The sequence below is a fragment of the Pempheris klunzingeri genome, chromosome 18, assembly GCF_042242105.1.
Source record: "Pempheris klunzingeri isolate RE-2024b chromosome 18, fPemKlu1.hap1, whole genome shotgun sequence".
NCBI lineage: Eukaryota > Metazoa > Chordata > Actinopteri > Acropomatiformes > Pempheridae > Pempheris > Pempheris klunzingeri.
This window is the reverse complement of record NC_092029.1, coordinates 11,480,343-11,496,296: the sequence shown is the minus strand read 5'-3', so window position 1 is coordinate 11,496,296 and position 15,954 is coordinate 11,480,343. Positions and strand designations below refer to the sequence as shown.

The following is a 15,954-nucleotide window of genomic DNA, read 5'->3' as shown; positions in this document are numbered from 1 at the left end:
CAACCAAATATCCAGGAAGATTAGCATTTAGGCTAAGATAGGCAGAGATCTGCACCATCTGCAGGATATTTTCATTCAAATACACTATTTAACACCTTTTATTGTAAAGATGGATTATTTGTGCAAACACAAATCTCTAGCCTTGGTCAGAACTACAACTATAAAACCAGAGTTGAGGTCAAAAACACTTGTTTGTTGATCAAACATTAAAAAAGGCAATTGTATTCATCTTTGCTACAAATATTGCATAATCCTGTAAAACTCACATAAAAAGGACATAAAGGCTTCAGAAAAATGAATCTCTAATAGTCATACTCATATTGATTAATTTTATTAATCACCTGAATTTACAGTCTACAAACTTGTCCACGTAGCATCTTTCTAAATGTACACAATATATAGCTTGTATAACATTTACAACATTGAAACAAAGTCTTCTGGTGGTCTTTCAGTGACATCTGCAAGAAGGTTATAGTGATGAGTGTTTGTGTGACAGCCAAAGCATATTTGGTTGATTTTTCTTGCTCATCCAACAGATTCAGCAAAGATCGTTTAAGGTCAAATGTTGTTATGAGTTCATCTCCAGAAATGCTTTGCAGCAACGTACACACTGTTCGTACACCTTCTCAAAGTCGTCGTCACTCCCCTAAGAGAGGAAACATAAAAAAGGAGTTTCAGCCAAGCTCTGAAAGCTGACACACATCTGTTTGATTTTTTAACAGGGGGAAAAATTCAAATGAACTGATATCCAATACAGCTGGAGATATGTAGAGCCCATTCTGTGAGGGGGATTGAAAAAAAAGCATGACAGTTTCTTACTCAACCGATAAATTATTTTAAATTCCCCGTTATGAGCACCAGGCTGCCAACTGGCTTCAACTGTGCACTTTTCCACCCTCAAATTTGGTAACAGCATAATAAGGAGAAATCTACTGCCAAAAGTAGCAAGTGTACTTTTCAAATTCTGTTTTTGATGCTTGGTTGATGGATGAAGTGGTGTGCTTTTGCAGAAACCTTGATGAAAAACCTAGCCTAACCATGAAGCAATAAAAATGTTGTGATTACTCTGATATGAAAAGAAATATACACCCGTCCCAAGCCCACTGAACCAAAGTGAGCTGAGGTAGTTGTAGGTAATAATCACCAAGAGGAGAGGCCTTTCAATAAACCATTGAAACTTTTAATCACATGAAATTCAAGATATTTTCCATGGTCCTGTGTAGTGACTGAAACACAGCTAATTATTTACACTTTTCATTCAATTTAATAATGAAATGTCACAAAATAGTGACAGTAGTGTGAGAAAAGTCACAGTTAGAGCCAAATGTGACATTCATACCCATTGTTCTGTTCACTAGTTTGCAATTATATAAGTCAATCAAATGCTGTAAATTCTCACATTAGAGAAACTGGAGCTAGTAATTTTGGGGCATTTTTGCTTAAACAGTGGCTCAAAAGATTAATCAATAGTCAAAAAAGTTGCCAAATAATTTTCTTATGATCAACTAATTGATTAAATGTCTAATCGCTTCAGTTTTAATCAAAACTATATCAGCCATGTAAAACTAAAATAGCTGAAAGAACAAACAAACAAAACGACAGAGTCTACAGCCATGCTAGCAATTCTTTGAGGCTGTATTTTGCCACAGCAATTTTTTAGTTAAATGCTAACATCTCCATGCTAACATGCTAACAATGGTAATGGTGACATGCTGATGTTTAGTACATATAATACTGACCAGGTGCACCATCTTAGTTTAGCCTGTTGGGCTGAAATGCTGACCTGATGACCTGATGATGGCACTCGATGAAAAGTCAGAGAACCAGTTGATACAATTCACCCTGTGGGGACCACGAATGTCTGAACTAAATGCCACAGCGGTCCATCCAATAGTTATTAAGATACATCAGTATCAACTAAAAATGTAAAGGGTAAATAGTGAAAAAGTCTGAAGTCATTACAATTCATTCCCTGGGCACCTTGAATGTACGTAGCCTATTGCATGATAATCCATCCAGAAGTTGGAGTCTGGTCCTTGGGCCTTTAAAGCTACACTTGAAAGTGTTTAATGGTAAAAGAAAAATAGAGATGCTTTTTAGTGTTTTCAGTCATGCTGTGAGCTTGTCATTATAATCACACTAAACAGACAAAAAACCAAATGTCTCCATTTATCGAGACACACTGAGAGTGACTGTCTGGCTCCTCTCTGCTCACTTTGCTGTCATGCCATGTGGTTGCTGGCAGGCGACCACAATCCAATACTGTCAACTGTTCAAACCACACTAGCTGGAGGAGCGACCATTCTCCACTTCTTTTGGCAAAAAGAGCTCCAAAACGACACACTCATGCTACTCACCAGACAAGGAAAAGTGGTGTTTAAAGCCAAAATCTGAGAAACTAATATAACGGACTACAGTGACATAAACTGTGGTCCACCACAACCTCTTCCTCCAGCCACACAACTAATAATTTGATTTGATGGTTTATCTTGTGATCTTGGTTCGACAAAATGTAATACAGCACTGCTGATGGGCACATGTACACTATTATTAGGCCCACAGACGTTTAGCTGCACATCCTTCATCAAAACCACACGGGAAATTATTACATTTTGAGCTCCATTAGTATTGATTTAAATATGTTATGAAAATATATAAAGTCTGAGTCTTCCAAGATTTTTTAAGTGTGTATTGACAACTTGTCATTACTAATCAAACCTTCCCCAACCTTTACTCCCTCTAGCCTCACTCATGGCAGACATGTTCTGTGCAACAGAGACAACAAACTTCAGATAGCTCAACTGTGCTACAGTGTCTGTTCTTTTTCTTGTCAACAAAAACCTTCTCTGGATATAAATTATTTTGGACAGATGTACAGCCAATGCAGAAGAGACAATGACATAATTCTAAGTTATTGTCAGATCACGCACCATCAAACAGTTTTAAGTCTAGTTTTAAAGACCCTGATGGGACTGTGCATAAGGGGACCGATTACAATTTAGCAACATTTGAATCAAAACCCGATGACACTGTTAATCTGATCAAATCCACTCAATCGTGATGAAGCAGAAAAACGAACCTTTGAGTAATAAATTATAAAAATATTTATAAATAATCCAAATCAAATTTAATGTTGATTGTTGCTTATTTAGTGAAGAATATTTAACACAATAGCAAAATATATACAATAAGGCTTTATAATGCTGTTTTCACTAGTACAGATGATTAAATAATTCACTACAAATTTCCATTGTTTGATTTGTAAACCTAAATTCAATAATAAAGTGGCAACCACTGTGAAGTTAATTACATAAGAAATGTTAAAGCGCCGGGGTTTGAACCTCTATCACTAGCTCTCTTTTGACATTCTTCACACAATTATTTCCTTCACTTTTCATGTGACCCACCGAGTGCAACACTATGAATGACCTCCAGGAGAGACGGTCTCAAAGTCTACGCCTTTATCCCCATATTTATATCTAAGCAATATCGTGCCTACCCTCCTCTCTGTGACAACAAGCTTTTAACCCTGCCTGCAGTTTAGCCGTTCTGAACAACTACAAACACTTTTGATTTCCAACGTGGTCGGACAGCACGTCGAAAGAACTAGTTCAGACCGAGTGAATAAACCACGGTCCATGGCATGATGCGTTACATACACAGTTATTCTTTCAGCAACTTGTCTACTTGATGACATTAAATTTAATGATGTGCCAGAAACAGCTTGAATTTTGCGTTTCCAAAGTTATTCTATTTTTTTGGACTGCCACTACCGTTTCCCTGGTCATTTTCAATGTATGCTTCTAACACATCTTCTAATAAAACATCCTTATTATGCTTGAAAACACTCAACATGAGAATTTTATTGAATACTTACATAATAAGGGTCTTTGATGATCCGCTGCTTGAGAGGGTCATATGAACCAAGAAGCTCAATCTTTGCTTGGGAGTTTTCCACTGACTTTGCTTTCCTGTTCAAATCACTGTAAAGACAAAAGAAAACACTTGAGGGTTTTAACATTTGACCTCTGGCCCAGAAAAATGCTGTTTTTTATTTTTTTTTTTTATTTAATCTAATTTATGTAATGTTGTACAACATTTTACTGTGCCCTTTAGATATGAGGTGGAACATCTATCTCACACTATCTGCAGAACCCCATAATAATGTCATCCATGTGATTAACGTCCACAAAACACTAGCAAACAATAGTAGAAGCTTGATTTATGCAATATTTTAAGATAAATGAAAAAGAAAACACCTCAACTTGTTTAAACCAATCTCAAACTAAAGTAACACAATTCAAACTCAAAGAAGCACTTTCAAGTTGAAAAAAATGAAACTAAACATAGGCTGAGTACCTTTTGTATAGAACAGTCTAATTTTCTCAGTCTCGTCAGCTTAACATTTGTGGAGAAAAAAAAAATAATGTGGGAGAGAAAGGGGAGAAAACTGCCCAAAGAGCAAAGACGAGGCATCCAAAGAACTCAGTAAGCTGCTTACAGATCAGATCTGCCATAGGCATGTGATCTCAAAATGATCCCTAAACGTTCAAAGTATCAAAAAATATCCCTCCCCCTGACCTTTGGAAAGAGCTTAAGGAAGGATATTGCTCATTAAGGGGAGGCATTCACCTACACGTTAGTTAACGCTCAATGTTACGACCATGTTCATGTGAAGTAGCACAGATCACTATTGAGACGGTTAGTAGGAAAACTTAGCTTGACCCCTTTCAAGGCAAATGTTTTTTTGGATCCCAGGCTACCATTAGAGTTAGATGGGACCCTTAACATATGACACCAGTGTTTTCAGCGACTGTGTGTCCAACTGTGATCCACATTCACAGAAATAACAAACACTGCTGCTGTGGGCTGAAATAGCTGTACCTCAAATTGCTTTCATCCATGCAGAGAATGTACTCAAAGCTCATGAAATCGTCCTTGGTCACCTGGAAGTGAGGGAGAAATGCAGAACAAAACAAATATTACTTTTGGCTGTGTGTGGAAACACAATACGGCCTGCAGAGCTTCTCTCTGGTCCGGACAGAAAGGGTTCAAGTCTTATACCATAAAAATCAGTGATTTACAATATAACAAAGGCAATCTGCTCGTTGATTTAAAGTAATAATCATGAAAACAAACCCCGTTTTGGATGCTATTTAAGGTCATCAGCTATTTTTCAGAAATAGCCTATGATGATGTGTTTACACTCTGTAATTATCACGCTAACAACTTTTTATTGTTAGTCAAGTCCACCGTTCCTGTGCACATGGGAATCACGGAAAAAACAATGCATTCAGGTATTCCAGTGTTCATTTTTTACTTTATTTCACAAACAACAGCCTCACAGTTCACTTTAACACCGTATCAGAGCTGTTTTTTGTCCCTGTTTAGTTTTTCTCATGCATGTGCACGAGGACATATGTGCACCTATATGCGAGTGAATGTGAATGTATTCATCACCAAGGTTAGCTCTGGCAGCGACTGTTTATCAGATTTGTACCAACAAAACAAGGAAACTGTTATTGTCATTATATCGTTTTCAATTTAAAATGAAACAAATTTGAAATGCCTATCTGTACATATGTGGAGGAGTATTCAGCAAAATGTCCAATGTGCTTAGAGCTGATTTAATGGAACGAGCAGCAATAAAAAACAGGCAGCATCCTGAAATGATTTAAAGGGTTTTGAGTCAATTAAAAAAAAAAAAATACCAAGGAGGAGGGGACGGTAACAGAAGACAAATTAAAAGAAGAGAGGAAGAAAAGAACACCACAAATAAAACTCCTGCAATGCCCCAGATGTTGAGATACAGACACATTCAGTTACAGCTGTGGTCATTCATGTAACAGTAGAGTAAAGACATGTTTGAATCCATGTTTATATTCCAGAGTGTCTTGTTGTAGCCTCAAGACTCTGATCACTTTCCTGAACACTCTCACACAGGGTGGTAATGATAATTACTTTGGCTGTTGATCTACTGCTCCTGTCTACCTTGTGCTCTCACAATTACTGAAACAGTGGTAATCCCCTATCAAAAAACGCTCGTGCGAACCCTCTCACACGGCTGACAGAGACCTCAGTTTGATTTCTGGCTGAGAGCAAGCTGGGAGGCTGGTACTGTAAATGAGGAATGGGCAGGGAGGCACACACAGCATAGTTCAAGTTCAGAGATAATAAAACCCTGATAGGACTTGAAGATATATAATAATATCAATGCTTCTTAATTCCATTTGGCTGCTTCAGAGTCCTTGTCTTGCGAATGCTGGCTGTTACACTGTCATGTCTTAATGAGAAACTTGATTATAATAGAGACATCATTAATGTTACTAGTAACACCAATGGATTTCATAATATGACAAGTCAGTGTGTGCTGTGAAAAAGGCCTGCCATCTCAAATAAGTTAAATATTTAGGAACAAAACTGTTCCTAAAAATAGTTTCCTTTCAGGTCAAGTATTCATTTAACTTTTTATGTTTTTTTCATGTTCACAAGTGTGTTTGTTGTATTTATGTATATACGAATGTCTCCATGTTTACAGGATATGTGTATGTGCATCTGCATGTGTATTTACAAATATGCATATTCATTATATTGTCATTATTATCACTATGGTTTCTTTTATGTTTATAATTTCTAAATTTAATGTAACTTTTACAATTTTATTTGATTTGTACCTGCTGTTGTGTTTTCAGTTTTTTGTTTGTTTGCTGAAAAGTGAAGAAAAAAATTAGTATAATATCTGAATACTACTAAATTATGTGTAACAAATCAGGTATTTATTCTAAATTAATTATTATTGTATACTGTTTATAAATGCAAAATTGGGGAACTTAAGTTAAGGGTTTCCCAATATTTAAATAATTTCTATTTTACACATTGAATCATTTTTGTACTAATACATAAGTATAACAACAACAATATAACACACGCAACATAGAAGTAAAAAATCAAAAGTGCTAAATGTAAAGAATCTTTGTAACCTATAACTTCCAATGACTGATTAAACAACAGCCCATAGGTCAGCCATCTGGTGTCTCTGGGCTGTGTTACAGTTTACAACACTGACATCACTTAACTTCATGTAAATGTTGAATGATATCGTGTAAAAGAGCAAAGTTTTAACCTTCTTAAATCTAATGTCTAGTTGGAAATTTCTGAGATATTCCACATAATTTGTTTTGACTCACTTTGGAGCATGTTTGCTTCATTAAACAAACACGTTTAAGTGAGGATATTGTGGACTCCAAACCATCTCCCACTTGGCCACTCTGCTTGGATATTCGCAGCGACAGAAGTTCAGCAAAGTTCGCCAAGTAGAAAAAAATGGGGGAAAGAGAGGAAAAAATAGAGGGTGGGAGGAAAAGCCAGAGATAGAAATGAAAAGGGTGTCAGAGGAAAAGAGGAAAGAGCAAAAGCTTGTCAAAGCTCATTGTGTGGATTTGGCTGGGTTTAAGCCAAGGACTGAGCCTCCCCATCCCCACTTTGAGGAGATTAGGGTCTGACTGAACCGTTCGCAGAGACAAACCAACAAGTCAGCAGATCTCCAGCACAGGGTGAAACCCCAGAGTTCTCTCAGGGAAACATAAAAAGAGTGTTTTAAGGGCACTGGGGAGCAGGAGTTGTACTGAGGATAAGCCAGCACAGCGTAAAGCCTTACACGGACAAACATCTTTATGTAATTTGAGGCCTGTTTCGGGATTTGAAACATGTGCTGTGATGTGATACAATGATTACTAGATGTCAGAATTCCATGCACAGCACAGCTACAAGATATTTGCAAGATAATAACACTGTCTCAATATTCATATCAGGAAACCCGTAAAATGACGACAACTGCCCTTTTGAATTGAAAAATTATTAATTACATGGACAATATTTCTTGGTGTATTCTGAAAAAGGTTCTTAAAAGCGTTAAATATATATAAAAAATATTTGAAATAGCCAAAAAAAACACCTTGATAAAAAAAAAAATATATATATATATATATATATATATAAAAAACTTGCTTAAGCAGCACATAAATTAGAGGCAGATGAGACACTGAGATTTAGATGAGAGTCTAAATATACTGTATAAAGTGATTATCTAGTGATACCTCTGTATCACAAGCAACAAAATAAATGAAGACATAATATGTTGCTTGCCAATCTTCCCTGTAGGAATATCTTGGTTTAAGTAAAACTGAAGTAAACCTGACATGTGCAGGACTGTTGCTCTGGCACTAGTTGCAGTTCATATTTCAAGACAAAGATTATATCAAAGATGTCTGGGACGCGTCATGTCTTCTCATGAACCCTACTGAAGTGTCCTGAGAAACTGAACCAACTGCTGTGTCCTGCTGGGATCACACAATCACTGTATCTAAGGTTTAAGCTAAACCTGCTGCACTGAGTTTCACTGAGAGAAGACGGAAGCATAGCTGTGTTCAAAAGATTGGCTAGATGTTGACATCTTAACCATATGTGTGGTTATAAAGCCATATCTTATATAAATATAATAATGTGTAAGTAAATTTGAATCTGTCAAAACATTTTTAAAGCCAAATGGATGTTGACATATCTGACAAAAAAAAGAGGCAAATTAATGGCAAGTATGTAACAATTCATGCTTGGTCAGATTACACACGCAGTACAGAGTTACTCAATATTAACTGAAGCTACAGAAAGTTTAAAAAAAAAAAAAAAAAAAACATATTAAAGAACATTGATGCATTTATGAGAAGCCCTACAAAATTCCAATTCTAAATTTATGGAGGCTAGAAGTAAACAAGTACTGATGTTGGCATTCAAGCTCAAGTCAAGTGAGAATGAAAAACAGAGTGAATGAATGAACTTTTATTGTCGTGGAAAACTGTTCCACAATAAGATGGTGAGATTGTGTTAAATGAAATTAATTTTATAATAAGCCAGTGGTCCCCAACCTGGGGATCCTTGAGCAATCGCGTGGAGCTCAGCATGCAGCTGCAGCTTAAACAGCTGAAAGTAGCAATTTATTTGAACCGGCATTAAACCTGAAAAAGCAACAGTAAGCTAATCATACGCTAAGTGACAGAGCAACAGCAGCGCCTGGGCATTTAGTAGGCATTATCTTGCCAACATTAGACTCATAAACACAAACATCAATGAGGTGAAAGGAGCCACGGGACACCTGGTTGTACCTGTCTGGCCCTGTGGCTTGTCTCAATGTCGTGGCTCCTTAGGCAGGCCACACCACGGGCATCCGGTGAGCTGCCTATATTCCAGTCGGATGTGGCACCACTGTCTATGACCCACTGCAACAACAGAGAACAAAAAAGGGGCCGCTAACTACTGCTAAGAGTGTAGAGGTAGGTGGTCGTACCTGCTTGGCCACATGGCTCATGGGCACGGTATGTCTCTTCATGCAGGCTTGACCGCGGTGGTCTGGAGGGTTTCCTATTTCATAGGTGGAGGTGGCAGCACTGTCTATCCTCCACTAGGCAGAGGAGAGCACGGGGGAGGGACAACAGCAAACACACCAAAAATGATTCATACTCTCACATACTGAAACGTGACAGGTGGTGCAGCATTTACAGGACGATGTTGTACTCTTGGAGACAGGATTAGAGGTGAGACTCTACAGGTGGAACACATCCTGCCCTTAATCATGATCTTTAGAGGCTGCAACTGGACCATTAATATGCATTACTACAACTGGTAATAATGACCTTAGACATTGTATATCCAAGTATTGCTTTTAACATTTAAAACACAGCATCATACCACCCACCAGTACTTCATGTATGCCATAAAGCGCTGCAGGGATGACACATTTTTGTAGCCCAACCCAAAAGTTAGCATCCATCTCTAAACAAAATGTTTTTTAATGGATTCTTCTATTGGATTTTGGATTATAGCAGAAAATCAGCTGTGTAGCAAACAAAAGTTTATAATACTCACACGTTTTGTTCAGCGAGATAATCTTGACAAATGAACGCCATTCAACAGAAGTTAACGTTGGCTATAAACGAACTACACCATAGTCACATGCCTTCAATGTCACCACCACTAAGCAAGACTATTATTTGAAAAAAAAAACTACAATTGTAAAATTGATAAATCTACAAGTTGGAAAGTTTGAGCTGGAATAGTTTGTAAGAGTGCGAGTATAAGCATGACTAGAGGCTGTGACAGACAGACTTGTGAGTAGACAAGCGTCCATGTTCAGCGTAACATCCCTGACAACCAATCAATACTGTGTGTTGCAAATTGTGCTAAATAACATGCATGAAAAAGATTTAAAGCTCTGTTTGTAAAAAAATATATAATAAATCAACATCACATAAAATGTAGATGTAGATATTCAAATACTACAGTGGTGTGAAAAAGTATTTGCCCCCTTGCAGATTTCTTCTGTTTTTGCTTTATTGTCACACTTACATGTTTCAGATCATCAAACCAATTTTAATATCAGACATAGATGACCTGAGTAAACACAAAGAGCAGTTTTTAAATGATGATTTCATTTGTTAAGGGAAAAAAGCTATCCAAACCAGCCTGGCCCTATGTGAAAAAGTAATTGCCCCCTCCTTGTTAAATCATGAATTAACTGTGATTAACCACATTTTTGAAAGCTGAGTTCAATTTCACTTGCCACACCCAGGCCTGATTACTGCCAGAGCTGTAGAATCAAGAAATCACTTCAATAGACAACATGAAGTAGGCTAAAAGATCTCAAAATGCAACACATCATGCCCCGATCTAAAGCAATTCAAGAACAGAGAAGAAACAAAGTTATTGACATCTATCTGTCTGTCTGGTGAACCTTCCCAGGACTACCGGCCTACCAAAATTACTCCAAGAGTGCAGCAACGTCTCATCCAGGAGGTCACAAAAGAACCCCAAACAACATGTAGAGCACTGCAGGCCTCACTTGCCTCAGTTAAGGTCAGGGTCCATGATTCAACAAGAAGAAAGAGACTGGGCAAAAATGGCCTCCATGGGAGAGTTCCAAGGTGAAAACCACTGCTGACCAAAAAGAACACAAAGGCACATCTCACACTTGCTAAAAAACATCTTGATGATCCCCCACACTTTTGGGAAAATATTCTGTGGACTGACGAGACAAAAGTGGAACTTTTTGGAAGGTGTGCGTCCCGTTACATCTGGCGTAAAACTAACACAGCATTTCGGAGAAAGAACATCATACTGACAGTCAAACATGGTGGTGGTAGTGTGATGGTCTGGAGCTGCTTTGCTGAACCATGAATTCTGCTCTCTACCAGAAAATCCTGAAGGAGAATGTCCGGCCATCAGTTCGTGACCTTAAGCACAAGCGCACTTGGGTTATGCAGCAGGACAATGATCCGAAGCACACCAGCAAGTCCACCTCTGAATAGCTCAAAAAAAACAAAGTGAAGGTTTTGGAGTGACCCAGTCCAAGTCCGGACTTAAATCCAATTGAGATGCTGTGGCATGACCTTAAACAGGCCATTCATGCTCGAAAACCCTCCAATGTGGCTAAATTAAGACAATTCTGCAAAGAAGAGTGGGCCAAAATTCCCCCACAGCAATGTGAAAGACTCATCGCCAGTTATTGCAAACGCTTGGTTGCAGTTGTTGCCGCCAAGGGTGACACAATCAGTTATTAGGTTTAGGGGGCAATTACTTTTTCGCATAGGGCCAGGTTGGTTTGGATAGCTTTTTCCCTTAATAAATGAAATCATCATTTAAAAACTGCTTTTTGTGTTAACTCAGGTCATCTTTGTCTGATATTACAATTGGTTTGATGATCTGAAACATGTAAGTGTGACAAAAAAGCAAAAACAGAAGAAATCTGTAAGGGGGCAAATACTTTTTCACACCACTGTATACCAGTAATGTTCTACAGTATACATACTGTTTTGTATGATGTAATCTGAATAAATGGTAATGTTACCTTATCAACAGCGCCGGCATCTGTTGCCATCTTCCTGAAGACTGCTTCAGCGATGGGGGATCTGCAGATATTCCCTGTTCAAAGCCACAATCAGCATTACAAACTTAAATGCAACGTTTTTAAAAACCTGAATGAGTTTGTGAATAGATTTACAATAAAATGTACCATTTTAGTTACTCACCGAGGGAAACGCACACAAATTCAATACACAGTATACATGATATTTTATAGCGTTTGTACAACCCCAATTCCAAAAAAGTTGGGACGCTGGTTAAAATGTAAATAAACAGAATGCAATAATTTGCAAATCTCATAAACCCATATATTATTCCCAATAGAACATAAACATATCAGATGTTGAAACTGAGACATTTTACCATTTCATGGAAAATATTAGATCATTTTGAATTTGATGGCAGCAACACATCTCAAAAAAGTTGGAACAGGGCCATGTTTACCATTGTATAGCCTCCCCTCTTCTTTCAACAACTGTCTCTAAACGTCTGGGAAGTGAGGAGACCAGTTGCTGGAGTTTTCGGAGAGGAATGTTGTCCCATTCTTGTCTGATGCAGGATTTTAGTTGCTCAACAGTCCTGGGCCTTCGTTGTTGGACTTTTCGTTTTATGATGCGCCAAATGTTTTCTATTGGTGAAAGGTCTGGACTGCAGGCAGGCCAGTTCAGCACTCGGACTCTTCTACTGCGAATCCATGCTGTTGTGATGGATGTAGTATGTGGTTTAGGATTGTCTTGCTGAAATATGCAAGGCCTTCCCTGGAAGAGACTGGATGTTGTCTGGATGGGAGCATATGTTGCTCTAAAACACATATGTCAAACTCAAGGCCCCCAAAATAAATGGCTAAACGAAAAGTGGACTTTGAAAACAGAGACTTTCAAAGCAGGTGGGGGGCAGAATTTTACCTGTTTATCGATATCGGAGGTGAACCTGTGTGTCTTGTTTGTGGAGCTGATGTGGCCATAATTAAAGAATATAAATATAAGACGACACTATGAGACAAAACATCAGGATAGTACAAAAAAGAAAAAAATTATTTAAAATTCTATTTATTTTATTGAGGAAAAGTTGTTGATGTTTGGCTGTTTACATTCATATTTCTGGATTTAAAAAATATATATATATATATATTATATTATATACTATAATAAAAGAGTCACTATTAGAGTCTTCACTAAATGTTGCCCGCGACTTAGACCGGGTTTTAAATTTTGGCCCTTTCTTTGATTGAGTTTGACACCCCTGCTCTAAAACCTGGATATACCTTTCAGCATTGATGGTGCCTTTCCAGATGTTTAAGCTGCCCACGCCGCAGGCACTTATGCAATATGCAATACCCATACCATCAGAGATGCAGGCTTCTCTTTAGTCCGCAGGACATGGCGTCCATGGTTTCCAAAAAGAATTTCAAATTTTGATTCATCTGACCACAGAACAGTTTTCCATTTTTTCTCAGACCATTTTAAATGAGCTTTGGCCAAGAGAAGACGGCGGCATTTCTGGATCGTGTTCACATATGGCTTCTTCTTTGCATGATACAGCTTTAACTTACATTTGTGGATTGCACGGCGAACTGTGTTCACAGACAGTGATTTATGGAAGTGTTCCTGAGCCAATGCAGTGATCCCCAGTAGAGAATCATGCCTGTTTTTAATGCAGTGCCATCTGAGGGCCCGAAGATCACGAGCATCCAGTTTTGACCTTCGGCCTTGTCCCTTGCGCACAGAGATTTCTCCTGATTCTCTGAATCTTTCGATGATATTATACACTGTAGATGGTGGGATCTTCAAAGTCTTCGCAATTTTACATTGAGGAACATTTTTCTGAAATTGTTCCACAATTTTTAGACGCAGTTTGTCGCAGATTGGTGAACCTCCGCCCATCTTTACATCTGAGAGACTCTGCCTGTCTGAAATGCTCCTTTTATACCCAGTCATGTTACTGACCTGTTGCCAGTTAACCTAATTAGTTGTCAAATGCTCCTCCAGTTGTTTTTGATTTGTGCCAATTACTTTTCCAGCCTTTTGTTGCACCGGTCCCAACTTTTTTGAGATGTGTTGCTGCCATCAAATTCAAAATGATCTAATGTTTTCCATGAAATGGCAAAATGCCTCAGCTTCAACATCTGATATGTTGTTTATGTATGTATGTAATAGTGTCGTTGTCAAAATAAACTGACACATGTACCTCATACTGCAGTTTGCAACTGTAATGACAAACAGAGATGAGCAACATAATGATAGTGTGAGACTATACATGTATGTAAAGTGTCTGAGATTTCTGCTTTATTGTTTATACCCTGCTAGCTACTGAAGCTGCCCCATTAATATCTATGGCTGAATTGTTAAGACTACAGACAAACATTGAGCAGGGATGCTGTAAACTGTCAATGATTTACATAAGTTCCCTTCCTGCACCATTACAGTGCTACAGGCCACCGAGTAGCTTTCACGGTGGACTGTGACCTGGCATAAAATCATCACGCCAATATTTACATTAGTCAGGGTATCGATATTCAGCATGTCTAAAAAGCACACCAAGATGTTTTCCAGCACTCCTGGCTGGACACCAACCGTGCAGAAGAGCGCAAATTACCAGCACATTAAAGTAAAAAGTTCATCTAAGAGGATCTTGGCTAGCTGAAGCATTTTAGCTAGCGCTCTTAAGTAAAACTAACAACACCTAATTAAACAACTAAGAAGCTATAAATTGGTCGTATGATATGTTTGTTTTATGGGATTTATACGCGCTTCCTTGTGGTTAAATGTCGCCTTACCCAAGCAGACGAACAAAACCGACTTCGTTTGGGTAGCCGCCATGTTGTTCTCACGGGTCCTGTAAGAAGCGGAAGGTGGTGGCCAGTGTTGCCAGGTGGGAAATGTAGAATTATCGAACCACAGACTCGAAATTATCGTATTTTAGGGTAAATTATCGTACACCCGTCATAACCAAAATAAGAAGCTTACTGTTGCGCGACAGTCAAATATAGTCGCTCTAAATGTGTTTAAAAGCGTCCTCATCCACTGCTGTGTGCTCCAACTTAGTTGTGTTACACTAATGTGTTCCCCATAAACACATGACAGGTGGGAACTAATGAGCTAAGTCATGAGGCCAGCCACCGTTAGGGAATTGACACAGCAGGTTAACTTTTTTGAAACAGTATTCATAATAACTGAGAAGAAAACAAAGAGTAAATCTGGCTTCACTTACAGAAATTTATTTTTGCATTCCAACCTTTGAATACTATTTGAATTACTTATATGAACAATCTTTTTTCAAAGAATAGTTCAGAACATTCTCTCTTTGTCCTCAAAAATGACAAATAATTGCAGATCTTCTAACTTAAAAAGTGCCTGCTGCCAACTATTACTCAATAATGAAACAAATCAATTAATTAATGGGGCACGATCAGCCAATCTGCTCGTTATTCCGAGACCAACGTCACTTGTATTCAGGTGCTCGTATCTCACGCTACACCAATTACGATTGGTTGGAAATGTCACATGATAAGAGATGCCTTCAGAGTTCACAAAAACTGTACGGCAGATTAGAGCAAGGCTGGTTGGAACCACACGTTCAAGGAAACTGTCAAATGATCCTACTTTTGGCCTTTTTTTGGATTATTGATCGTACATCGTACAGAGGGCAAAATTATCGTACAAATATGATAATTATCGTACACCTGGCAACACTGGTGGTGGCCAACTAGTGCCTGAACTGAGTTATTGAAGGTTTTTAGAAGTTAGATGGATATTACGAAAGTGCTGCAAATATGGTGATACACTTTAATGATACTGCTTTCAAATGAATGCATGTACTGAAATCCAATAATATCTATAATAATATTCTGTAACACCATTCAATTTTGTTGCTAATATTTGTCGACTGCAGGTTAAGTGTTGTTGGAGTGACTTGTTATTAACCAATCAATTGGTATCCAATAAATACTTCATGTTTTTGCTGGACAGGAAAGTTAAATTTTGGAATAATCTGAAACACATGTGAATGTGGCCCACTAGCCTGTAACACTCACTGTCATTTTAT

At 38.0% G+C, this 15,954-nt stretch overlaps 1 protein-coding gene across 3 annotated transcripts; it reads right to left on the bottom strand.

Annotated features, from left to right (window-relative positions):
* Positions 1–315: 315 nt before the first annotated feature.
* Positions 316–14,928, bottom strand: acp1 (acid phosphatase 1). 3 transcript variants are annotated; one of them, XM_070849185.1, is made up of 7 exons: positions 14,877–14,928; positions 14,687–14,745; positions 11,897–11,970; positions 9,341–9,454; positions 4,885–4,946; positions 3,878–3,983; positions 316–646 (listed from the first exon to the last, which is right to left on the bottom strand). In XM_070849185.1, the coding sequence occupies exons 2-7, from the start codon at positions 14,727–14,729 to the stop codon at positions 569–571; spliced, it is 477 nt and encodes a 158-aa protein (XP_070705286.1). In that variant the 5' UTR covers positions 14,730–14,745; positions 14,877–14,928; the 3' UTR covers positions 316–568. The 3 variants fall into 3 exon arrangements, with proteins under 3 accessions (XP_070705286.1, XP_070705287.1, XP_070705285.1); XM_070849186.1 differs by lacking the exons at positions 9,341–9,454; positions 14,877–14,928 and adding an exon at positions 9,159–9,272 and having other exon boundaries at positions 14,687–14,827; XM_070849184.1 differs by lacking the exon at positions 14,877–14,928 and having other exon boundaries at positions 14,687–14,826.
* Positions 14,929–15,954: the final 1,026 nt, after the last annotated feature.

Excerpts from the sequence above, each read along its gene's own strand:
- acp1 (XM_070849185.1), bottom strand. The coding sequence starts at position 14,729 with ATGGCGGCTACCCAAACGAAGTCGGTTTTGTTCGTCTGCTTGG. Across the intron at positions 9,455-11,896 it reads ATGCCGGCGCTGTTGATAAG|TGGAGGATAGACAGTGCTGC; the intron begins GTAACATTACCA and ends TCCTCTGCCTAG. Across the intron at positions 3,984-4,884 it reads ATGGATGAAAGCAATTTGAG|TGATTTGAACAGGAAAGCAA; the intron begins GTACAGCTATTT and ends TTGTCTTTACAG.